The 27,537-nt window shown below is 40.7% G+C and overlaps 1 protein-coding gene across 1 annotated transcript in view; it reads left to right on the forward strand.

The window, feature by feature from the left end:
* Nucleotides 1–27,537, forward strand: part of LOC139459170 (valine--tRNA ligase-like) — a 40,840-nt gene that overhangs the window by 8,405 nt on the left and 4,898 nt on the right. The window contains exons 5-22 of the mRNA XM_071240624.1: nt 3,389–3,553; nt 3,925–4,006; nt 4,603–4,722; nt 6,450–6,558; nt 8,288–8,467; nt 9,389–9,617; nt 10,567–10,648; nt 10,821–10,897; nt 13,034–13,100; nt 15,332–15,431; nt 15,866–15,936; nt 18,163–18,288; nt 19,212–19,316; nt 21,950–22,097; nt 24,625–24,752; nt 25,400–25,555; nt 26,545–26,751; nt 27,209–27,320. Coding sequence (XP_071096725.1) covers nt 3,389–3,553; nt 3,925–4,006; nt 4,603–4,722; nt 6,450–6,558; nt 8,288–8,467; nt 9,389–9,617; nt 10,567–10,648; nt 10,821–10,897; nt 13,034–13,100; nt 15,332–15,431; nt 15,866–15,936; nt 18,163–18,288; nt 19,212–19,316; nt 21,950–22,097; nt 24,625–24,752; nt 25,400–25,555; nt 26,545–26,751; nt 27,209–27,320 — 2,264 coding nt within the window. The remainder of the gene's footprint in view (nt 1–3,388; nt 3,554–3,924; nt 4,007–4,602; nt 4,723–6,449; nt 6,559–8,287; nt 8,468–9,388; nt 9,618–10,566; nt 10,649–10,820; nt 10,898–13,033; nt 13,101–15,331; nt 15,432–15,865; nt 15,937–18,162; nt 18,289–19,211; nt 19,317–21,949; nt 22,098–24,624; nt 24,753–25,399; nt 25,556–26,544; nt 26,752–27,208; nt 27,321–27,537) is intronic.

Here is a 27,537-nt window from a genome sequence, read left to right on the forward strand (position 1 = left end):
TGAAATGACTGCAGCCCATCCGTATGGCTGTATGTCTGGAACCAATCACCATGGCTCCTTGATGAGTGGATCCCATCAGATTGGCTCCTCTTTGCCTGGAGCCTATGTTCATGGAGCCAATGAGCATAGACACTGTGTGTCATCCATAACAACGTATCGACAGTACTACCAGCTGGCTATGAAGAATGTCAATTATCACTGGAACAAATTCCCTTCCAGAGAAACGGGGGTGTTCCTCATCCGACAGATGAAACCAGACTCTATGCCCAAACTATGTTACCAGGCGTCGGCTCAGTCAAAGAAAGACATCTGTGGGCCAGTCACTGTCTGGTGGGTGTACAACAACCGCTCATGGCTCCCGGAGAAGTTACGGCGACAGTTAGTGTACAGGATTCTACTGAAAACCATCCCCCTGGATCAAGGGCTTAATATGGATGTAGTTGTGCCTGTGAGAAAGAGGGAGTTGATTGACATGTTGGTTTTCTGAACGGAACGCTTCATTGGGATTCCAGGGGCGGAATGAGTCCGAGGTGTCCCATGCTTGTAGGAAGAGACGACTAACGACGATCTGGTGGTTGATTGGCTGATCAGGTGTATTGTAATTGTGCATTGAAAGTGTGGATTGTTGTTCCTGCTATCAAGAACTGGTTTTCATGATGTATGCCAATTTTTTTACGTTACTTAGGCATTGCTGATTGCAATGTAAAACATTCATTGATTCACACTCTGAAGTGAAATCCATATTGACTGTTATTTTGTTCCTTGTTTAACGCTTTGAGTTAAGTAAAAATGAACATGAATGCTTTGAAGTTTGAGTCAAGTTGAAAATAGCTGGAACGCTTTGACTAAAGTTGAAGATAGTAGAAACGCTTTGAGTTAAGGTAAGTTAAATAACAGGAATATACTTTCAGTTAAGTTACAAATAGTTAAGTTACAAATAGCAGGAATGCTTTGAGAAAAGTTAAAAATAGCATTAATGCTTTGAGAGAAAAAGCAGGAAATCTTGAGGTAATTTAAGTTTTAACAAAAATTAGAATATATAAGTAAGTTTATATTTTGATATTTAGTTTGATATGGTAATAATGATAAAACTGTTTCATTTATCACATTAATTCTTTCGGCCATACTGAAAAACATAATTTCAAGGACATTTGTTTTCATGCCTATAGTGCTTTAAAACAACTTTTTTATTTTATTTATTGAATGTTTAGATGTCCATTGCACCATTACATGACGTTGACAAGATTTTTTGTTGTGATTATAGAACAAACAAACAACACCAAAGATTGTTTTTGACTGTATAAGCAAGGACAGAATGTATCTCTGATGTATGCTTTTGAATAAATTTGTATGATCATGGAGAGTGTGTTTTGTTCCTAGAAGGGGGATTGGGGGTAGGGGGAGCAGGGGAGGCACGAGTGGCTCAGTCATCTAAGGCTCCGCGATTCCACTGTGCAGAGTTGCATCCCTTGGGCTTGCCAGAAACCTATGATTGTGGTTTCGAATCCTGGTTCGCCCAGATTATTTTCCTAGGCTTGTCAACACCATGCCCGTGCTCGTGGGTTTGAAGTGCTAAATGCCTGAGACCTGCATCACTTCGGGGTTTCCTCCCACTTAAAGCTAAAAAGCTGCGATATAACTGGAATAACTGGAAAAGCGACGTAAAACCCAACTCACTCACTCACTCTTAGAAGGGAGCCCCATTGCAAGCTTTCTCTGTGCCAGAGTTTCATGCCAGAAATATACGGTGAAACTGAAATACCTGTTAAAAGCGACATTAAACCAAACTCACTCACCCACTCTATTCAGACACTTGATGATCCGGGGTAGAATAGGTTTCAGCAACCCTTGTTTGTTGTAAGAGGCGACTAACAGAATCAGGTGGTCAGACTTCTGACTTGGATGATGCTTTTCATCGTATCCTAATTGCATAGATCAATGCTCATGATGTCAATCACTGGACTGGCTGCTCCAGACTTGATTATTTACAGACCTGTAATATTGCTGACTCTGGTTTTAAACAACAAAGAAACAAACAAATAAACAAACAAAAAACTCTGTTCGGATGACCATGGCTTGGAAGACTCCTGGCAGCATCCTGTCTGTGAACTCCTCTGCAGGAGTCAGATCTTCATGGTTACAGGTGTTGAATTGGGAGTAAAACATGATATTTTAATGAGATTGCTTTCGGCTTATAACTTAAAATTCTTTGTCGATTGATTTTCTTTCTCTCTCATCCTGTTCAAGAAAGTGAGAAATGTGGACCATCAAACGAAACACTGAGAGTAATTGTTTGAATGGCATTCTAGTAGTTGGTGAGTAAGTATGAAAACATAATTTGGGTATCTTTATGTGGAAGGGAATGTCCGAGTAACTCTCCATTCCTTAAAAACACTGGAGCAGAGGCCCCACAGGCTGAGGTCCATTATTTATAGAAATGGAGACTTATGAGGATAATCCCCTACTTAAAACTCATCCCTTCTTTTAAACTTTGACAAAACATTCTGTGTATATTCTGTGGAAAATATTTGGCAAATATACCAGAACTCTATGTTGTCTATTTATACTGCTTGAGTTGCCCTTGCGTGATGCACGAGGAATACGTTTTCTGCCGCTGTTGCACGTGCGCCAAGCTCCGTCGCAAGCTGTCATTTATAATGCATGATACACGGCTCTTCATAATTTTGTTGGGTCCTCAACCAGTATATATGACTCGCTTGCACAATGTCAATACATGCTGAAGGGAATAATAGGAAATATAGAGCCCCGAACAAGGATATGTATGTTACCTGATTTGCTTACACTTGTAAACATTGGATGCTTATACAATTTTAGACCTGGCCTTGAAGGCTCATATTATCAACCACTGGTTTTCCCTGGCTAAGACTTAACAGGGTTTTTGATATACGTAGTTGGAGACCCATGAAGATCTGGGTAGAATAGAAAAAGCGACTATGCTTGTCGTAAGAGGCGGCTAACAGGATCGACTTAGTTAATACATGTCATCATATCTCAATAGCGTGGATCGATGCTCATGATGTCAGTCACTGCATTGTCTGGTCCAGACTCGATTATTTATAGACTGACATATACCGTATTCGACGTAATAAGCGCCCAGGGCGCTCTCAAAATAAGAAATAGGGGGCTGTTATTAGAATGTTATTTTGGTGGAAAAAACAGAGTTGAAAGATAAATTTCCTGGTTAAAAGCGGCGTTAAACCCAACTCACTCACTCCAGGCATATTGAAAATCTCTAAACAATAAATTATTTGGCCTTAAAATAGATCTTGAAATAAGTTCTTTTCCGTCCTCATGTGTTCCTGCAGATAGCTGTTTGTGTTGATTTATAACCCGTTAAGCTTTATGCAGACTGTGTTGTTTATGGCAGGAATCGGATGCGGGGAAGGGAGACGCTGTGGGTGCCGGGATGCGACCATGCTGGGATTGCAACACAGGTAGTTATGGAGAGGAAGCTGCAACAGGAACGTCAGCAATCTCGACATGACCTTGGCCGCGACAGCTTTGTGGAGGAAGTGTGGAAATGGAAGAATGAGTAGGTTCAGGATGTGAAAGAAAAAATAAGCCATGAAATGAAATCTATCATCAATATATCAAAGCAATTTTTTCAACCAATAAGTCAAGCATTACTTTACCTTATCCTGACTCACACTATTAATTGCTTTAACGTGTGAGTTCAGGAAAAGTGCAAATGATATTTTTACATTTTTCAAAATACATTTTTAGCATATCAAACACACATCATATCAATGTACAAAGTTGGTACAAGTGAATTAGACTAGGGGTTGGCACCTCATAGTTCTGTTAAAGCACTTTGAATGTTGAATTGAGATGTTCCTTCTTAACCGGCTGTGTGACACTCACTCCATTTCACACTGTTTGAAGTGTCATATTTTCCCATTTCAGAAAAGGGGAGATAATCTACGAGCAGATGAAGAGACTTGGTTCCTCCCTGGATTGGGGCAGAGCGTCTTTCACCATGGACAATGTGAGTCACCATTGTGGAAGTGAATGTGGAATATTTAAAAAGTTTGACGTCGCTAGCTAACTTGTGTACACAAGTGTGAGTGCTGACTGCCCCCAGGGACTCCAGAGTAGAATAGGTCCCCAGCAACCTAGGCTGGCCGCAAGCAGCGACTAAAACCATCGGGTGGTTGGCGTGACAACTTGGTTGATGTGTCATGATGTCAATTACTGGATTGTCCAGACTTAATTATTTACAGACCGCTGTCATATTGCTGGGATGTTGCTGAGTGAGATGTTAAACAACAAGCAAACAAACTCTGTCATATAGCCGGAATATTTCTGAGTGCGGTGTCAAACAACAAACGAAGGAAAAGAGAGTTGACGATCGACAGGACTGGCTTTCAATATCAGAAGGCATTGCTCGTCTTCTCCTGCAGACCTCCAGCTTGCAGAATCAGCTGTTAAATCCTTTGTGTTGAGGTGTTGAAAATCAACAATCTTCATCAACAAATACCTGTATGGATATGTCCCATTAATGTTATTGCAACATTTTGTAAACATTTATTGTGTACAGTTTGGTGTAAATTTGTATAAGACAAGGGCATTTTTCTTGCACAGAAATTATCTGATGCTGTGGTTGAAGCTTTCGTTCGATTGCACGAAGAGGGACTTATATATAGGAGAAACCGTCTGGTCAACTGGTCGTGTGCCTTACGCTCAGCCATATCAGATATAGAGGTAAGCATATTGTCTAAACAGCTGTATATGGACATAAGCACTTTCTGTATTCAGATATCAGATTTAGAGGTTAGCCCTTTCTGTATATTACATATGGAGGTAAGCACATGCTGAATACATCAGATACAGAGTTAAGCACATTCAGCTATATCAGATATAGAGGTTAGTCCATTCTGTATATTACATGTAGAAGTAAGCACATGCTGTATACATCAGATATAGAGTTAAGCACATTCAACTATATCAGATATAGAGGTGAGCAAGTTCAGATATATCAGATATAAAGGTAAGCACATTCAGCTATGTCAGATATAGAGGTTAGCCGTTCTGTATATTACATGTAGAGGTAAGCACATGCTGTATACATCATATATAAAGGTAAGCACATACAGCTATATCAGATATAGAGGTAAGCACATTCAGCTATATCAGATATAGAGGTTGGCCCATTCTGTATATTACATGTATGGGTAAGCAAATGCTGTATGCATGAGATATAAAGGTAAGCACATTCATCTATGTCAGATATAGAGGTAAGCACATTCAGATATATCAGATGTAAAGGTAAGCACATTCATCTATATCAAATATAGAGGTAAGCACATTCATCTATATCAGATATAGAGGTAAGCACATTCAGCTGTATCAGATATAGAGGTAAGCACATTCAGATATATCAGATGTAAAGGTAAGCACATTCATCTATATCAGATATAGAGGTAAGCACATTCAGCTATATCAGATATAGAGGTAAGCACATTCAGCTGTATCAGATATAGAGGTTAGCCTATTCTGTATATTACATGTAGAGGTAAGCACATGCTGTATACATCAGATATAGAGGTAAGTACATTCAGCTATATCAGATATAGAGGTAAGCACCTTCAGCTATATGAGCTATAGAGGTAAGCACATTCAGCTATATCAGATATAAAGGTAAACACATTCAGCTATATCAGATATAAAGGTAAGCACATTCAGCTATATCAGATATAAACGTAAACACATTCAGCTATATCAGATATAAAGGTAAACACATTCAGCTATATCAGATATAAAGGTAAACACATTCAGCTATATCAGATATAAAGGTAAACACATTCTGCTGTGTCAGATATAAAGGTAAATACATTCAGCTATATCAGATATAAAGGTAAACACATTCAGATATATCAGATATAAAGGTAAACACATTCAGCTATATCAGATATAAACGGTAAACACAGTCAGCTATATCATATATTAAGGTAAGCACGTTTTGTATATCAGATATAAAGGTAAGCACGTTTTGTATATCAGATGTAAAGGTAAGCACATTCAGCTATATCAGATATAAAGGTAAACACATTCAGCTATATCAGATATAAACGTAAACACATTCAGCTGTATCAGATATAAACGTAAACACATTCAGCTTTACCAGATATAAAGGTAAACACATTCAGCTTTACCAGATATAAAGGTAAACACATTCAGATATAGAGCAGATATAGAGGTAAGAATGCTATGTATATCAGGTATGGAGATAAGCACATTCTGCCCTGATGACAGGTGCTGCAGGTAGGGAGGACATCTACATCAGATATAGACATGTATAACATATGTTATGATTGCCTGGTGTCATCACTTCAAAATAATTCTTCACTGTAGGTTCTTGAATTTGTAGCTCCAATGTGGAAACCATCTCTTGTCTTGTGGCAGTCATTGTTGAATATATTGGGTTCCAGGTGGACGGTGTTGCTGTTTCAGGAAGAACCCTGATGACGGTGCCAGGATATGACCGGAAGATTCCCTTCGGAGTTATCACTTCGTTTGCTTACCCAGTCAGTGAGAAAGGTACATCTGTAGGACTTGACTTGCTTTAGTTTGTGTACCCAGTCAGTGAGAAAGGTACATCTGTAGGACTTGACTTGCTTTAGTTTGCTTACCCAGTCAGTGAGAAAGGTACATCTGTAGGACTTGACTTGCTTTAGTTTGTGTACCCAGTCAGTGAGAAAGGTACATCTGTAGGACTTGACTTGCTTTAGTTTGTGTACCCAGTCAGTGAGAAAGGTACATCTGTAGGACTTGACTTGCTTTAGTTTGTGTACCCAGTCAGTGAGAAAGGTACATCTGTAGGACTTGACTTGCTTTAGTTTGTGTACCCAGTCAGTGAGAAAGGTACATCTGTAGGACTTGACTTGCTTTAGTTTGTGTACCCAGTCAGTGAGAAAGGTACATCTGTAGGACTTGACTTGCTTTAGTTTGTGTACCCAGTCAGTGAGAAAGGTACACCTGTAGGACTTGACTTGCTTTAGTTTGTGTACCCAGTCAGTGAGAAAGGTACATCTGTAGGACTTGTCTTGCTTTAGTTTGTGTACCCAGTCAGTGAGAAAGGTACATCTGTAGGACTTGACTTGCTTTAGTTTGTGTACCCCATCAGTGAGAAAGGTACATCTGTAGGACTTGACTTGCTTTAGTTTGTGTACCCAGTCAGTGAGAAAGGTACATCTGTAGGACTTGACTTATTCTAGTTTGTGTACCCAGTCAGTGAGAAAGGTACATCTGTAGGACTTGACTTGCTTTAGTTTGTGTACCCAGTCAGTGAGAAAGGTACATCTGTAGAGCTTGACTTGCTTTATTTTGTGTACTGCAGTAGGACTCCATCGATGTCGGGGGATAAACTTACACAGGTGGTTAATAGACAGTCAGTGAAGATTGCTTCAAGGGCAACTTTAGTAAACAAGGAACACCAGAAATAGTGTGTGCCGTACTGTGTAACAGCTTTAATAGTTTCTTACTATTCAACCATTTCCCTTTTATACACAAATAAAGACATGATTTCATTGTTATACTCGAGGCAAGAAACTATTTCTGTGTCATACACTAGGGCAGAAACTATTCCCTTTTATGCTGTGGTGAAGAAACTATTTCCGTGTTATACTCTAGGGAGGAAACTATTTCCTTGTTATACTCTAGGGAGGAAACTATTTCCGTGTTATACTCTAGGGAGGAAACTATTTCTGTGTTATACTCTAGGGAGGAAACTATTTCCGTGTTATACTCTAGGGAGGAAACTATTTCCGTGTTATACTCTAGGGAGGAAACTATTTCCGTGTTATACTCTAGGGAGGAAACTATTTCTGTGTTATACTCTAGGGAGGAAACTATTTCCGTGTTATACTCTAGGGAGGAAACTATTTCTGTGTTTTACTCTAGGGAGGAAACTATTTCCGTGTTATACTCTAGGGAGGAAACTATTTCCGTGTTATACTCTAGGGAGGAAACTATTTCCTTGTTATACAGAGGGGCGGTCGGGTAGCCTAGTGGTTAAAGCGTTTGCTTGTCACACCGAAGACCCGGGTTCGATTCCTGACATGGGTACAATATGTGAAGCCCATTTGTGGTGTCCCCCGCCGTGATATTGCTGGAATATTGCTAAAAGCGGCGTAAAACCATACTCACTCACTCACTCACTTGTTATACAGCAGTTTCTTTCCTAGAGTATAACAGGGAAATAGTTAATCACATGAAAAGTTTCTGCAGTGATCAACGCTGACTGCCCTGATACTGGATGATGTTGCAGATGGTGAGGTTGTTGTATCGACAACACGCCTGGAGACCATGCTAGGAGATGTTGCTGTGGCCGTCCACCCCAATGACAGCCGGTACCGTCACCTACATGGCTGTCATGTGAGACACCCCGTCACAAATCAACTCCTGCCCATCCTGCTGGATGACTTTGTAGATATGGAGTTTGGAACGGGTACGTAGAGTAACCTGAAGGGTTGGTAGATAATAGTTTGTTCTCATGCCTGCTTCACGGATTATTTCTTCTATGGGAATGTGGGATATTTTGGAAGAAACAGTGTTTGTTACGCCACAACTCTGATCACTCAACATAGATAATTAGACTTTGTATCTGTCGTCTGATTGTTCTATTTTATAATTACAGGTTTTTAACCTGTTGTGATTACGACCAAGAATAGGTCTCAAGTGACCAAATGGATCGGGTGGTCAGGCTCGGTGGCTTGTTTGATTGTGTGTCAAAATATCCCAACAGCATGGATCATTGCTGACAAGCAGTCGTTCTCACAATATTTGGTCACCTTAAGACTAACCATTTATTCCATCTTTTCATTTGCTCTCTGGCACTTAGATTACAAGACCAAATCTTGGTAGTTTAACTCTACACATCAATAAATATTTCTATCCCCAGGAGAAACAGAATCAATAATCTTTGACCTCATAAATCTACACCTTGCAGTGCAGTCACCCCTCTTATCCCTATTTTATGTTTTAACCTAGACCTATGTAGAAGTTTATTTTTCAGCTATTCACCCAAATACCCTGGTTATAGTGCCCTGATCGTGAGGGATGTTGCTCATGATATCAGTCACTGGTTTGTCTGGAGCAGACTTGATTATTAACAGGTGTGGCATTTAAACAACAGACAAACATCTTTACAGGTTTGCCATGATATAGATTGTATATTCTGTGTTCCATGGGCATGCCAGAAACCTATCATTGTGGGTTTAATTATGTTTCTAGGTTTGTCAGCATCATACCCGTGCAACACTCACTCACTCACTCACTCACTCACTCACTCACTCACTCACTCACTCACTCACTCACTCACTCACTCACTCACTCACTCACTCACTCACTCACTCACTCATCCCAACAGGTGCAGTGAAGATAACTCCTGGGCATGACAACACAGACTTCCAGGTCGGCGAGAGGCATGACCTGGACACACCGACTATCTTCACTGATGACGGTCACATGGTGAATGTCACAGAGCCATTCAATGGCATGAGGAGATTTGTTGCTCGACATTATCTCGCCAAGTTCCTCAAGGAGAAGAATCTGTTCCGTGGGGAGGAAGAACACAACATGACTGTGCCCGTGTGTAGGTGCGTTCTGCACTCATAAACCTGGTCCACTAACCTGCTCCTGACAATAACACCATTGGGATTCAATGTCAATATTTGTCCCCAATACTCCATCCTTGTCTTTCCCTGGGGATTCTAGGGCAATATAGGTCCACTGTATCCCATCCTTGTCTTTCCTGGGGATTCTAGGGCAATATATGTCCACTGTATCTCATCCTTGTCTTTCCTAGGGATTTCATGGCAATATAGGTCCACTGTATCCCATCCTTGTCTTTCCCTGGGGATTCCAGGGCAATATAGGTCCACTGTATCCCATCCTTGTCTTTCCTGGGGATTCTAGGGCAATATAAGTCCACTGTTTCCAATCCTTGTCTTTCCTAGGGATTTCAGGGCAATATAGGTCCACTGTATCCCATCCTTGTCTCTCCCTGGGGTTTTCAGGGCAATATAGGTCCTCAGTACCCCATCCTTGTCTTTCCCTGGGGATTCCAGGGCAATATAGGTCCATGGTATCCCATCCTTGTCTCTCCCTGGGGTTTTCAGGGCAATATAGGTCCCCAGTACCCATCCTTGTCTTCCCCTGGGGATTCCAGGGCAATATAGGTCCATGGTATCCCATGCTTATATCTCTGGTTAAAGTTTTCGCCTGTCATGCTCAGGACCCGGGTTCGATTCCCGACATGGATACATTGTGTGAAGCCCATTTCTGGTGTCCCCCGCTGTGATATTGCTGGAATATTGCTAAAAGTGGTGTAAAACCATTCTCACTCACTCACTAACTCTCCCTGAGTGTGCATCAGCAATCCCCAAAGGTGTGGATTTTTTGCTCATGCTGTCAACCTCTGGATTGTCTGAGCCAGACTAATATGTACATTTACAGGTCGCTGTGATGTACATGTATTATGTATATGTGACTGCAGCATTAAGTCATATTCACTCACTGATTTACTTTTTTTTCTATTGTATCCAGTCGGTCCAAAGACATCGTTGAACCGAGGCTGAAGGAGCAGTGGTACGTTGACTGTCACCAGATGGCCAAGATGGCTGCTGAGGTGAGCTCAGGATACATGACCTCAGTTTGAATCGAATAAAGATAAGATGTCCTATTTTTACTTGAACAGATACTATCAATTATGAAATTTAGGCCCGGTAAGTTTTTGAAATTGTCAAGGACATTCTTTACATATTGATTGACATAAGTCTGAAGTACTGCTCTGTACCCAGGTTGTACAGAGCGGTCAGCTGAAGCTGATCCCACGGAGCCATGAGAAGGTCTGGCTGGACTGGCTGCACGGCATCAGGTAATCCAGACTTGACAATCCCCAGCACCCCCAGGCTTTACTGGTTGGGGCGCCAGTACCTAGGGACATTACTGGTTGGGGTCCCAGCACCCCCGAGCATGATTGGTTAAGTCCCTAGCACCCCCCGACATTAATGGTTAGGTCTCCAGCACCCCCGGGCATTACTGGTTATGTCCCCAGCACCCTGCGGATATTCCTGGTTAGGTCCCCAGTACCACCGGGCATTACTGGTTAGGTCTCCAGCACCCCCGGGCATTACTGGTTATGTCTCCAGCACCCTGCGGATATTCCTGGTTAGGTCCCCAGTACCACCGGGCATTACTGGTTAGGTCTCCAGCACACCCGGGCATTACTGGTTATGTCACCAGCTTCCTGCGGATATTCCTGGTTAGATCAGCAGCACCATATGGATATTCCTGGTTAGTTCCCAAGCATCCTGTGCATATGTCCCCAGCACCCTGTGGATTTTTCGAGTTATGTCCCCAGCATCCTGTGGATTTTTCGAGTTATGTCCCCAGCACCCTGTGGATTTTTCGAGTTATGTCCCCAGCAGACTGTGGATTTTTCGAGTTATGTCCCCAGCATCCTGTGGATATTCCTGGTCAGGTCACCAGCACCCTGTGGATTTTTCGAGTTATGTCCCCAGCACCCTGTGGATTTTTCGAGTTATGTCCCCAGCATCCTGAGGATTTTTCGAGTTATGTCCCCAGCACCCCGTGGATTTTTCGAGTTATGTCCCCAGCACCCTGTGGATTTTTCGAGTTATGTCCCCAGCACCCTGTGGATTTTTCAAGTTATGTCCCCAGCACCCTGTGGATATTCCTGGTCAGATCCCCAGCACCCTGTGGATTTTTCGAGTTATGTCCCCAGCACCCTGTGGATATTCCTGGTCAGATCCCCAGCACCCTGTGGATTTTTCGAGTTATGTCCCCAGCATCCTGTGGATATTCCTGGTCAGGTCACCAGCACCCTGTGGATTTTTCGAGTTATGTCCCCAGCACCCTGTGGATATTCCTGGTCAGGTCACCAGCACCTATCGATATTCCTGGTCAGGTCACCAGCAGGCAATGCTTGTCATTAGAGGTGACTAATTGGATTGGGCAGTCAGGTTAGGTGATGGTGTGGATCGTTGCTCATTACATCAATCACTATTATGTACAGGCTCCTGTCATATAGCTGGAATATTGTTGAGTGTGGCGTTAAACAACAAACTTTCTGGATAATGGAATTGTGTTGATTTATTATTACTGTGAGAATATAAACATCTCATGTTTAGCATTGGTAACTCTATACAAAGTGGATCTGAAAGATCTCTAAGATTTTTTATCATATTTTTTTTAAAGACACATTTGGGCCAAGTCAAGTCTTTGTTGTAGTCTACATCAACCAATGAGTTGACCGGAACCTTGGTTTAACTTTGTTTGGAACACTAGTGCAAGAGGACTATGAGCATTCCTTGCAAACTGTCAAATGATCATGTCTGTCACTTGTTTCCTGTGTGTGTGGATCAGGGTGAAACCAAGGTTATTTGAATATATATTGAATATTGAATATATATATATATATATATTTCAGTTCTGTGTTGCTCTGGATTCAAGGGGGGCACGGGTGACCCAGTCGTCTAATGCGCCACAATTCGCTGTGCAGAGTTGCATCCCTTGGGCATGCCAGAAACCTATGATTGTGGGTTCGAATCCCTTAGAATACTGGTGCAGACAAGTACTTGCGTTCCATCTTTCCTTCAGGAGTGGGGTGTGACCTGTGGGTGACACCCATGGGATATATATCAACAAATGTATTTCTGTTGGCATACACAAATCCCGGTTTGCCCCTATTATGTTGCTAGGTTTGTCAGCACTATAACCGTGCTCGTGGGTTTCACCAAAGTGGTAAACGTCTGAGACCTGCATCACTTCGGGCTTTCCTCCCACATTAAGCTGACGTGCCGCGATATAACTGGAATACTGTTATAAGCGGCATTAAACCCAACTCACTCACTGGATTGAAGTCTATATGTGAGGTCTCTCTGTATAAAGTGTAATATCCATTAATAAAAACAGACAAAATAAAGTAAGTTATATTGTTGACCTGCCACTCAAGGTCAAGGTTACAAGGTTACTGATATCTCTTCCCCAGGGACTGGTGTGTATCGAGGCAGCTGTGGTGGGGGCACCGGATTCCCGCCTACCAAGTCACACACCAGGTGAGCTACAGGGGGAAGGATAAGCAACAAAACATTCTGTGTGATGGCACCTGTTCCTGTGTACAGGGCACAGGTCACAAGTCACAAGGCAGCTTGGCTCCTGAGAGTTTTTAGGGCTTCGGTCCTGCCCCACACTGAAACACATGTTATATATGTTGTCTCCTTAGACAAGTAAATTATGTTTGAAATATGCCGCTGTTCACCCAGCAGTAAATGGGTACCTAGTGGGATAAGATTGTAATGTGTCTGTTAACCTTGTAGCGCTTCACAGGCAGCAGCATGTATACTCACCAGGGAGCTGAGAATGAAAAATTGAGCGCCCACTGATCCATTGACTGGGGTGATAATACTGCAGAGCTCTGAGTAGCATTGTGTATGGAATTATTATTATAAGAAATATATTATAATGGGTAGGTTTGTCACCAGCATAAAGCCAATGGATAAAAATGGTATTCCTCAGGGTCATTTATGGATAAATATGCAAATGAAAAAGGTCAGGCTGGTGTTGTCCTTGTCTATGGTCCTTCAAGTCATTAGGAGAAGACTCGTGAAGATCCGGGTTAGAATAGGTCTTCAGCAACCCATGCTTGCCATGAAAGGTGACTATGCTTGTCGTAAGAGGCGACTAACAGGATCTGGTGGTCAGACTCTCTGGCTTGGTTGATGCATGTCATTGTGTCCCAATTGCGTGGATCGATGCTCATAATGTCAATCACTGGATTGTCTGGTCCAGATTATTTACAGACTGCCATCATATAGCTGGAATATTGCTGAGTGTGGCGTTAAACAACAAACAAACAAAACAAATCAGTAGGAGAAAACATGGTGAACATTGTTCTTGAGCAGAAACCCTCTACACCAAAATGCCGTCATTTGGCAATAATTTATTCAGACAAGAGCCAGGAAACCCTTGACTAATGGTCCATTCTTATATGCAGTGATTTGAATCAAAACAAACCTTGGTAGTAGCTGCCTTTTGTCTTCTGGACCGCCTCCATGGTCGAGTGGTAGAGCGTCCGCCCGGAGAGCGGAAGGTCCGGGGTGCGATCCCCGGCCGCGTCATACCAAAAGACGTTAAAAGATGGTACTTGTTGATACCCTGTCTGGCGCTTGGCATTAAGGGGCTAAAACAAGGACTGGTCGGCTCGGAGTCAGTATACTGTGTCTGAGTGGGGTATTCATGTTAAACTGTGGCATGGTATCTCAGTGGGCGAGCACTATAAATTGGCATCAGTCCGGACTAGTACAAGCAGCCACACACACACACATGCATGTACGTCGCTATATAACTGCAATAATCTTGGACGCGACGTTAAAACCAATTTCACCTCACCTTACCTTTTGTCTTTTGACTAATCGCTGACCTTGTAATGTGATATATTAATGCACACATTCCAGGAATGATGGGAATGCTTTTTTCGGCAATAGATTTCAAGAAGTACAGTATTTTATAAAGAGGTTGGCAGGGATGTATTTTAGGATGGTAAATATCCAAAGGCTCAAGTACAATGTTTATTCCTATTACAGGACATTTATTATTACAAAAAACACTTGCAGAAAAAAATATATTATAATTTCAAGCAGGATCACGAGGGGTACATGGTGTTTTATGCTCGTGGTATAAAACTTAATGAGGTACGCATAAAATCCCATGTACTGTGAGTGATCCTGCTATGACAAACTTACCTTACAACATGTTATAATATGACACTGTAAAAGAATTAACACAAATTCAAAATTGATAGAAAACAGCTGTTCGAATGAGCTGAAGATGACTTGTGTTATGTCACATGACTTTCATTGACTTGGAAAAAGCTTGCTGAGAAATTTGTTTTCCTCCAAGGTGGGATACATAGTATTTTATCAAGATCACATAGACCAATCAAATCATATTATTCTGACATGGAGGTATGATAAACTAAATTAATTTTTCCCTCAAAATGTATGTTTATGAACAAGACAATTGGACACGAAATAGGTAAAATTGCAAGAAAGGTTCAACAATGAGATATGCGTAACTCATTTAGTGCACATGATAACATATTTACATAACTTAATGGAAAACAAAAAAAAATCATCGGAAATGGTATTGTTCACAAAACAATCAATTATGAAAGAAATATGAAATGTTTTTTCTGAAAGTAACAAGGTCTTCTATTTTTGTTACACTGTGATGGAAATTAGATAAGATTGTAAACAGTGTTTACTCAACTCACTGTTTGTTTTCCCAGGGGGGGACTTTCTGGGTGAGCGGACGAACGGAGGATGAGGCGAGAAGGAAAGCAGCCAAGAAGCTGGCGGTGACAGAAGGGGAGATAACTCTGCAACAAGGTGTTTAGTGTGAAGAAAATATTTTATTGTGGAAAACGTTACGTATCTTCTCTGAAAGCAAAAAGATGAGAGAGCTGATATTTAGGTTGGTCGTGCAGCACTACAATGAAGGTGATTAAACTAATGTTTAATTGAAAATAAAATAAAATAAACAATGAATATCACAGGAATCAAGCTTAGAATTGTAACTGTATGTATATGTATATGTGTATATTTATAATATTTTACTCTCAACTCTCTGTTATATGTAACTACATATGCTTTTTGGTACATTAAGCATGTCTCTATGTGATGTGGAATTTTACGCTGTAGAAATAGTCTTGTTCGTGTTGCTGGTGATGTTGTTTGTTTCTTCTTCTTCTTCTTCTTCTTCTTCTTCTTCTTCATCTCTAATGAACCCTGCGTATTGATGCTCCTGTACCTGGTTGTTTCAGATGAGGATGTCCTAGACACCTGGTTTTCCTCTGCAATCTTCCCCTTCTCCGTACACGGCTGGCCTCGACAGGTGAGGCCAGGGGCCAGGACATTCATAGCTTTGACATCATTCAGCTAGGGGCCAGGACATTCATAGCTTTGACATCATCCAGCCAGGGGCCAGGACATTCACAGCTTTGACATCATTCAGCTAGGGGCCAGGACATTCATAGCTTTGACATCATCCAGTTAGGGGCATATCAAGGGCATTCACAGCTTTGACATCATTCAGCTAGGGGCATATCAAGGACATTCATAGCTTTGACATCATTCAGCTAGGGGCATATCAAGAGCATTCATAGCTTTGACATCATCCAGCTAGGGGCATATCAAGAGCATTCATAGCTTTGACATCATCCAGCTAGGGGCATATCAAGAGCATTCATAGCTTTGACATCATCCAGCTAGGGGCATATCAAGAGCATTCATAGCTTTGACATCATCCAGCTAGGGGCATATCAACGGCATTCACAGATTTGACATCATTCAGCCAGGGGCATATCAACGGCATTCATAGCTTTGACATCATCCAGCTAGGGGCATATCACCGGCGTTCATAGCTTTGACATCATTCAGCTGGGGGCATATCAAGAGCATTCATAGCTTTGACATCATTCTGCTAGGGGCATATCAACAGCATTCATAGCTGTGACATCATTCAGCTAGGGGCATATCAACAGCATTCACAGCTTTGACATCATTCAACGAGGGGCATATCAACGGCATTCATAGCTTTGACATCATTCAGCTGGGGGCATATCACCGGCATTTATAGCTTTGACATCATCCAGTTAGGGGCATATCAAGGGCATTCACAGCTTTGACATCATTCAGCTAGGGGCATATCAAGGACATTCATAGCTTTGACATCATCCAGCTAGGGGCATATCAAGAGCATTCATAGCTTTGACATCATCCAGCTAGGATCATATCAAGAGCATTCATAGCTTTGACATCATCCAGCTAGGGGCATATCAACGGCATTCATAGATTTGACATCATTCAGCTAGGGGCATATCAACGGCATTCACAGATTTGACATCATTCAGCTAGGGGCATATCAACGGCATTCATAGATTTGACATCATTCAGCTAGGGGCATATCAAGGACATTCATAGCTTTGACATCATCCAGCTAGGGGCATATCAAGGACATTCACAGCTTTGACATCATTCAGCTATGGGCATATCAAGGACATTCATAGCTTTGACATCATTCAGCTAGGGGCATATCAAGGACATTCATAGCTTTGACATCATTCAGCTGGGGGCATATCAAGGACATTCATAGCTTTGACATCATCCAGCTAGGGGCATATCAAGGACATTCACAGCTTTGACATCATTCAGCTATGGGCATATCAAGGACATTCATAGCTTTGACATCATTCTGCTAGGGGCATATCAACAGCATTCATAGCTGTGACATCATTCAGCTAGGGGCATATCAACAGCATTCACAGTTTTGACATCATCCAGCTAGGGGCATATCAACGGCATTCATAGCTTTGACATCATCAGCTAGGGGCATATCAACGGCATTCATAGCTTTGACATCATTCTGCTAGGGGCATATCAACAGCATTCACAGCTTTGACATCATTCAGCGAGGGGCATATCAGCGGCATTCACAGCTGACTGTGACATCGTCCAGACTATTCTCAGTTAGATAACATCTTCAGCAACCCTTGCATGTCGGACAAGGTGACTTAACCGGTTGACTTGCCTATCAACATCACCCGACAACATGGGACGTTACTCCATACTCAACTATTTACACACCATTGTCAAGTAGGTGGCATTTGTGTGTGTCTTAAACAACAAACAAACATTCCTGGGGAAACACCTTGTCTGTGTCTGCTTCTGGCCTGGAGGTCCCCATGGCTGCCATATCCTGAATGTTTTGAAGACTTTTGGCTGCCTCCATGGTCTAGTGGTCTAGAGATCGGAAGGTCCAGGGTTCGATCCCCGGCCACATCATACCAAAAGACATTAAAATATGGTACTTGTTGTTACCCTGCCTGGTGCTCTGCATTTAGGGGATAAAACAAGGATTGTCGTTTAGGAGTCAGTATACTGTGTCTGAGTGAGATATTCATGTTAAACTGTGGCATGGTATCTTACTGGGCTAGCACCATAATATCGGCATTTGTCTGGACTAGTAGCCTCAAACACGCGCACACACACTCACACACACATTGCTATGTAAGTGCGATAATCTTGGTCACGAGGTTCATTCCTCATCTTAATGTTTCAGAATCCTGACCTATCTCATTTCTATCCCACAAGTCTGATGGAAACAGGAAGTGACATCATATTTTTCTGGGTGGCGCGGATGGTCATGATGGGACTCAAACTGACGAATCAGCTTCCTTTCCAAGAGGTAGGGACCCGTGAAGATCCAGGGTAGAATAGGTCTTCAGCTACCCATGCTTGCCTTGAAAGGCGACTATGCTGTTGTAAGAGGAGACTAAAGGGATCGGGTGGTCAGACTTGATGACTTGGTTGATGCATGTCAATCACTGGATTGTCTGGTCCAGACTTGATTTTTCGAAGACCGCCATCATATCGCTGGAATATTGCTGAGTGCGGCGTTTAACAACAAACAAACAAACCCAAGAGGTAGGGTATTTAACTGAATAATCATTTCCATTTTTAAGAGTATAGGTGTTGGTGAGTTGTGTCCTTTAGGAGTACCATGTATATATGTTCAAGTGTATGTTTTATCCTGTGTCTGGCATACTGCATTGTCTTCTCAACAGCCACTGAACCAATGAAGCTGAACTTCACAAGCTTGTTCCCAGTACTGATGACACCCAATTTGTTAACAATGACATCATATTTTGTTCAAATCATTAGGATTTTAATGTTGTTTTTTGGTCCTCAGTATTTGCAAAAAATATTTGAATTTCAATGCTTCTGTTAAGTGGCTTTTCATATTGATATTTCAAACTACTGACTACATATCCAGGTGAGCTGCAGTAACATGGCACAATATTACCTGATTATGATCCTCTGCTTCCAGCACCATACCTGTGTTCGTGAGTCGCACCAAAAGTGGTAAACATCTAAGACCTGCATCTCTTTGGTGTTCCTCTCAGCTTAAGCAGATTCTCCTTGACCTTGACTCATAATCACCTTGACCTTGACTCATGATCACCTTGACCTTCACTCATGATCACCTTGACCTTGACCTTTCCTTGGTTTTACTGAAATACTCTTTAATGTGGAATTTAACCTCACTTCCTCAATTCACTGACATTGCACAACACAGAAACAATTCAATAGTAAATTTACCTGTTGAAGGTTCTTCTCCATGGTATCCTGAGAGACTCCCATGGTCGAAAGATGAGCAAGTCTCTGGGCAATGTGATAGACCCTATGGATGTTATACACGGAACCACATTACAGGTATGTCATCAGTCTTGTTGGTTGAAAACATCATGAATGTTTATCTGTCATATTTGTTTTTATACTTCACAAAGAATACAGGCTAGAAGTAACATATGCTTGTCATTGGGTTGTCTGGTTCAGTGACTTGGTTGATTGCATGGCACTTTACTAAAACAGTGTGGGACATACCTCATATTACTATGCCCCATTAGTGGTGTACCCATTGAATTTCTTAAATATGCCCCTCCCATGTGTTTTGAAATGCTGTTAGCCTTGTTTAATAAAATCTTATTGACTGGTACTTATCCAGAGGAGCGGACTTTAGGTGTCATCCTTCCTTTGTATAAAAAGGGTAATGTAAATGACCCTAGTAATTACAGACCTATTACTCGTTTAGAAATATCTGGTAAAATCTTCTCTAAAATTATATGTACTAGACTCACCAATATTGGGCAAATGATGGAAATGTTATTATCCCTGAACAAGCAGGTTTTAAAAAGGGGTTTCAAACTGTGGATAATATATTTATACAATGTACTTCAAACTATTATTGATAAATATCTAAGATTATATAAAGGTAGACTATACTGTGCCTTTATTGATTTAAAAGCAGCCTTTGACTCTGTGTCACATAATGCTCTGATCTACAAACTTTGGACTGGTAATATTAAAGGTTCTGTTTTTAGATTACTTAGAAATATGTATGAAAATGTGAAATCATGCATATCTCTGAATTCTGGATTTACTAAATTCTTTGACTGTTCATTTGGAGTTAGACAGGGTTGCCAGTTGTCACCATTTTTATTTTCATTCTTTATTAATGACATTGTAGATTTTTTTAAACAAGAGAAGCAATGGTGTATTAGTATAGGTACTCTACAGTTATTTATGCTCCTTTTTGCAGATGACATTGTAGTAATAGATAGTACAGTTATTGGTCTTCAAAAGTGATTAAATAAACTTTCTCAATATTGTGATAAATGGCAGCTGCAAATAAATAATGTCAAGAGCAAGGTTATTGTCTTTCGCAAAGGTGGTCGATTTAAGAAATATGAAAATGTTTTTCTAAATACATGTCCGCTTGAAATTGTTTCAGTATATAAATATTTAGGTGTACATTTTTCAAGCTCTGGTTCATGGTTTAATACACAGAAGACTTTTAACACTCAAGGCCAACAAAGTTTTGCAGTCCCTAAAAACAAACATTATTGATTTTCATAAGTTACCTTTACATGTTTTGACTCATTTATTTGATGTCAAGCTGTTCTACCAATCTTGTTGTATGGCAGTGAAGTCTGGGGGGTTCATCCTTCACCTGATATTAATACAGTCCATGATAATTTCTGTAAACAGCTTTTACATTTAAGACGGAGTACACCTGATATTGTCGTTATTCACTTAAAGTAAACCAATATATGAAAATTATTAAATATTGGACTAGATTGTTATTTCAAACTGATAATCCTATTTTGAAAAATGTCTATGATTATCAAGTGTCCTTGGCGGATAAAGGTATTGAATGTTGGGCTTTTCATGTAAAACAATTATTATCATCATATGGTTTTGGTTCTGTCTGGTGTAATCAAGATGTTCCAAATGTAAATAAGTTTATTGTTTGTTTTAAGCAAAGATGTATAGATCAGCAAACTTGGTTAAGTAAATTAAAAACATTTTTCAAACTTACAATGTATTCACAAATTAAACCATGCATTGTATGAGAAAGATATTTAACATCAATACCTGTTAGAGTATATCAATTTGCTCTTAGTTCTTTCCGTTGTTCTTACCATAACCTAATGCTTGAAGAAGGTAGAAAAAATGATCTTTCTAGAGATGAACGCTTATGTCCATTTTGTGTAGTCCGTGTACCGGTAATTGAAACTGAGTATCATTTCTGCATTGAATGTCAATTTTACTCAGATCTGAGAAATAGTCTTATACCTAAGTATTACCATTCAAAACCTTCATTTGATAAATTTTGCACTCTTATGTCTTGCCAAAATGAACATGTTATTAATAAATAAGCTAAATATATTTTTCCTGCTTTCAAGAAACGACAACAGTTTTTCAAATGTATGCAATAATTCAATTGTTTCACTATATATACCCCTTATATTATTTGGCGCCTGCTATTGTTGTAATCCGCTGTATCCATATTGTATAATGGGCCGGTGGCCTCTTTACTGAAATAAACTCACTCACACTATGCAACATTCTGCCACTGACCAATCAGAGAGCAGAACTACTAACCCCATATGAGCCACTATACCCTCTGTAAATATCCAAGATGGTTGTTACTGACCTAATACGAGACCATATATACTGTCAGTAACAGCCATTTTGGATTTTCCAACACAGAAATTTGTTTTTTTACACTGTTTTGTGTTTTAATATCGTTTATTTTTTATGTGCAAGGACATTAATATTTTATTTAGATCACATTCGTGACTTAATATTATCAACAAGGTTTGGCCTCTAAGGTTTGATGAGTAGTCTCCCTTTGACCCTTAATGTCAACAGTGACCTATGTCAAGAAAAACCTTTAAAATATGAAAATCACAGAATCACAGTTCTCATCCATCAAGAAACCCTGTACAGTAGGAAAGCTTTCCTCGACAAGTCACATGCTGATAAATGATTACATTGTACAGGGTCTCCATGACCAGTTGAAGAAAAGTAACCTTGACCCCTCAGAGGTCAAGAAGGCTTATGAAGGTCAACAGAAGGACTTTCCCCAGGGTATCCCCGAGTGTGGAGCGGATGCCCTCAGGTTCACGCTGTGCTCGTACGACTTCAAGTGTAAGTACACGTGGCCTTGGAGTTTAAGTAGCTCCTTGAAAAGCCGTGATTTTTAGTGTCAATCTTGAAAAGCTTTGAACATTGCCGAAGTAACTTGAAAAGCCTTGACTTTGTGAAGGTATTAAAATTTATGACAGACTTAATTTATTTTATTTGAAGGTGTTGAAATTAATTTTATTTCTTTTTTTTAAGGGGGGTATCATATGATATATAGTATGCTGGATTAAAAAAACATATTGGCAGACTAAGCCTAATAACTAAAAAAGCTTTGGAACTGAAGCCTTGACAGTCGAAATCCTTGAAACTGAAGCCTTGACAGTTGAAATCCTTGAAACTGAAGCCTTGATGGTTGAAATCCTTGAAACTGAAGCCTTGACAGTTGAAAGCCTTGAAACTGAAGCCTTGACAGTTGAAAGCCTTGAAACTGAAGCCCTGACAGCTGAAAGCCTTGAAACTGAAGCCTTGACAATTGAAAGCCTTGAAACTGAAGCCTTGAAACTGAAGCCTTGACAGTTGAAAGCCTTGAAACTGAAGCCCTGACAGCTGAAAGCCTTGAAACTGAAGCCTTGACAGCTGAAAGCCTTGGAACTGAAGCCTTGACAGCTGAAAGCATTGAAACTGAAGCCCTAACAGCTGAAAGCATTGAAACTGAAGCCTTGACAGCTGAAACATTGAAACTGAAGCCTTGACAGCTGAAAGCCTTGAAACTGAAGCCTTGACAGTTGAAAGCCTTGAAACTGAAGCCTTGACAGCTGAAAGCCTTGAAACTGAAGCCCTAACAGCTGAAAGCATTGAAACTGAAGCCTTGACAGCTGAAACATTGAAACTGAAGCCTTGACAGATGAAAGCCGTGAAAAGGCTTTGAATTTTAGTGTTCCATATCTGTATAAACCTTGAAGTCAGCATGTTCACATTGTCACACTCAGGGAAGAAATGAGAAAGAATCATCTACTTGCAGTAGGGATTGACACTGTTGTAAGGAACTGGCCCTCCGTAATTCTAGCTAGCTGACTACTATATACAACTTGTGGGAATGAAGAGTATTGGTTTACCCACTGGACCACTGACTTCAGCACATACGCAGGGAGGTGCAGGGCGTGCATACTAAACATCAGTCCACTTGAAATCTCAGTGATCGGGAACACCAATAGTATGAGATATTGTGATTAACTCATTTGGGGATATATAGAGGATTAACCACTGTGTTCGGTTGTTACCGAAAAATCTACACACGAGTGTTTAATCTGCCACGATTAGAACGAGGCTTTGCTTTGCTGTCAAGACCAGACGACCTCGGGAATCCCCGATTCGAAAATAGTGCCGGAATTTATTTTTAGACAGCCAATCAAAACACGATGACACAGCTCTCCACTCTCAGCCAGCCAATCAGATTGCGTAAATAAAAATAAACCACTACGAATAAACCACTGCTGGCGATTGGAGATCAAGCCTTTCATCAAATGAAACTATATCAACATGATACTGAACACAAATTGCCAAATAAAACTGTATCAACACGTGTGGTAACAACTGGCCCTCTACCATTTCTTATGGCCATGGGCCACTGGGCCTGCAGATATGTCAACCCTTCACATAGTGAATTGGATTGCGTGGTCAGAATCTTTGACTTTGTTTACTGTATGTCATCATTGCTCATATTGTCACCCAATGGTCCAGACTCGATTATATACCCATATATATACTGTTGTGACTTAATGGATCAGTGGGGGCACGGGTGGCCTAGTCGTCTAAGGCGCCGCGATTTGCTGTGCAGAGTTGCGTCCCATACCCGTGCTTGTGGGTTTCACCGAAGTTTTAAACGTCTTAGACCTGCATGACTTTGGGCTTTACTCCCACATTAAGCTGACATGCCATGATATAACTGGAATGATGTTAAAAGCGGCGTTAAACCCAACTCAGTCAGTCAGTCAGTAATGGATCAGTTGGTCCGGCTTGCTGACTTGGTTGATGGCATGGATTGTTGCCCATGACATCAGTCACTGGATTGTCGGGTCGTTACTCCATTATTTAGACTGTGTCATGCAGATGAAAAAATTTTTGAGTGTGCTGTTAAACAACAAACACATCACCAGCTGTGATGAAAATGTACATGATCATTCAGTTCCAAATGGAGAATAATAATAACCACATATTATTTTTGCATAAGACATTTGATATTGGCACAGATGATATATAGGTATTTTTACCAGTTTTGATTGTTGTATAACTCATTATTCAGAAAACCTGTGAAGATCCGGGGTAGAATATGTCTTCAGAAATTAATGCTTGTCGAAGAGGTGACTAATGGGATCGGGTGGTCAGTCTCGCTGACTTGGTTGATGCATGTCATCGTATCCCAGTTGCGTGGATCGATGCTTGTGATATCAATCACTGGATTGTCTGATCATTATTAAGAAAAGTTAAAAAATTGCAAGTCCACATACCCGGTATATTATTTTTCAGATTATGTTATTGGTGACAGCATAAAACAGCATTCACTTATTCACATATTTCCTGTATTGTACAGCTGGTGAAATCAACATGGACATCACACATGCCCGGAACTATCGACACTTCTGCAACAAAGTGTGGCAGGCATTCCGTTTTGTGCAGACCAACTTGGGTGCCGACTTTCATCCAGGGGTTCGCTTTGGGGTACAGTATAGATCATGTTTGTCAGTCAGTCAAAAACATAATTTTATTGGGCACCTATTTCATTTCTTTGTCTCAATTATAGGGCTGTAATATGTTACATGATATTGTCCATTTGCATAAAATATGTATGCAATGAAAATGAATTGTTTTATTAAGTGCCTAATTGTGTCAATTACCTGAGCACTTGTGGTGCTTATTATGGTGAATACGGTAATGTAGGATACTCTGTTCTAAAAGGTACATTTGACAAAACCATGCCAATGACAACCCTATCAGTCTACATAAGTCAGTAACTGTACTTGCTATCTACCCTGGCCACATGGGGGCAGTCGGGTAGCCTAGTGGTTAAAGCATTCACTCGTCACGCCAAAGATCCGGGTTCGATTCCCGACATGGGTACAATGTGTGAAGCCCATTTCTGGGGTCCACCGCCATGATATTGCTGGAATATTGCTAAAAGTGGCATAAAACCATACTCACTCACTGGTCACATGGTTTATTAAACTGACAAGAGCTATTGTATTGTGGAATGTCATTTCAAATTTAATATCACACAAATTTATTTGATCTTGTTCAAGTATCATGCCATTCATCATGTTGTTTAAGTACAGACATGCTTCTATAATTACTCCTGTTTTGTACTTCAGTTCAATGAAACCTTTTCTGCTGTTGACCAGTGGATTCTCAGTCGACTAAGTCACATGATCAAGTCATGTGATCTACACTTTGGCACTTATGACCTGCATCATGTGACAAGGGCACTTCACCAGTTCTGGCTGACCGAATTTAGCGATGTATATTTAGTAAGTATGAGATGCTCATTTTGTCACTGCAGGAATCAATTTTGAAGTTTTAAGCACCATATTTTTTAAATAGGATAACATGGCTAATGCATCCGTTATTTCATCAAAGTTTTATTAGTATTGCAATTTGACGCCAGCTCGCTAGCCCGAGATTAAGCATCAGAACGCCTTGCAGACCATTGTGATGTCATCGGTTACCATGACATCACAATGACATGAAATCGCTTATCTCGCTGCCATTGAAGCAGGTTAGCTGTACTTAACACTCAAGACACTGGTTTTTATTGTCGTGATATTTGCAGGGAGAAATATATCGCTTGAATCTCGCCAAATCAATATTTTTCTGAGGAAGCCATGTTTGCAAAGAAATCTGGTTGCTCTGGGTGACGAGCTAATGCTTAATCATGTTAATAACAAGTCTTCCCTACATCTGCCAGGCTCAATGCCTCCACTTTCTGTATCTTGAACAGGGATTATAGTTGGTTTCTTTATAGATGACTGGGAAGTAACTTCCAGCTGTGATCTAGTTGATAAGTATATTATTGTATCTCTGACTGGAGAAGTAATATTTCTGTCATCTTCTAATGTCACTGTAATAGTTGACTACTGCTGATCCAAAACCACCCATTCACTCGTTTCAAAGGTTGAAAGGCAATCCTTTGTGTTTTGTCAGTAGTAGCAGTAACTTCAAAATGATAGTTATGTGCTGTTGCAGGAGGCTGGTACATTAGTCTATGGTCCCAGGATTGTCTTAGAGTTACCTCCCTTAGCCATGCTATGATCTGCTAATCTAGATCTTATCGCAGATGAGTACACATCCTTGGCTTGTCAGGACCATATTACTCAAAGTGATAAATAATTTTTGAATGGGCTTTCCTCCCATTTTAAGCAGACATGCCATGGTATGACTAAAATTTTGTTCAAACCACTTCTAGTTTTAGTTATTCTTCTAAAAGTTCACAAATGAATTTTTTCCCCATGAACGCCAGGAGTGTGTGAAGCCAGTGTTCCAGTCCGGGGCCCATTCTGAGCAGGACAATGTGCGACACGTTCTGTACCACTGTGTAGACACATATTTACGTGCAATCAGCCCTTTCATGCCATTCCTGTCTGAAGAGTTGTTCCAGCGCCTACCAGCAAGGGGAGACAACTGGCCTGTCAGCGTGTGTGTGGCTCAGTATCCCCAGCCTGAAGATGTAAGTATGGAAACTGGGATATGCATCACAAATAATCTAGTCTAGTCTGTCTTACAGACCCTGATACAAATATATATATATATATCAAATACAGCCCATGCAAGTCTATAAACGTTTGGCAAGTCTAGATTACTGCAGTATCTGAAAATGAAGAGGGTCACTGGGCTCCCTTTTATGATATTTTTATTAAGATAACTGAACAACTGTTTTTTCTGTACGATATGTTCATTTCAGAGACTAGATGTTAGTCTAAATCTAGTCATACTTGTACACCTTGGTGGATTGTGTGTCAGCCCTGATGGTGTGGATCGTTGCTCATAATATCAATCACCGGATTATCAAGTCCAGACTTGAGTATTACCAGGGCTACATCATTCAGATGACATATTTGCTAAACGTGACAACAACAACAAAACAAAATGTGTGATAACACTTTGAGAACTGTTTGATATTTCAGTACAAGTGGGCCAACGCCAGTCTGGACAACACCATGGCCACAGTGAGGGACATCGCCTACCACTCTCTGTCTGTCAGGAAGGAGTTGAATCTGACCAAGACAAGAGCTGCAAGTATGTTCTCCATAGACTTCACGTCTCTTAATTCATAATGTTATTGGAATGTATTTTTTGTCAAGGGAGATAACTCTCGATGTAGCTTTGCAAATTATGCTCACCAATCCACTTGTGGTGGGATGTCATATTTCGGCTTCGACTTCATTTTCAGCTCAGATATTTGGATCTTAAAACACACAAAAAACACAAATATTCCGTTGATAGTACTCTCTTT

This window comes from Haliotis cracherodii, unplaced genomic scaffold, assembly GCF_022045235.1.
Source record: "Haliotis cracherodii isolate W230 unplaced genomic scaffold, xgHalCrac1.p SCAF_13, whole genome shotgun sequence".
In the NCBI taxonomy this organism is placed as follows: Eukaryota; Metazoa; Mollusca; class Gastropoda; order Lepetellida; family Haliotidae; genus Haliotis; species Haliotis cracherodii.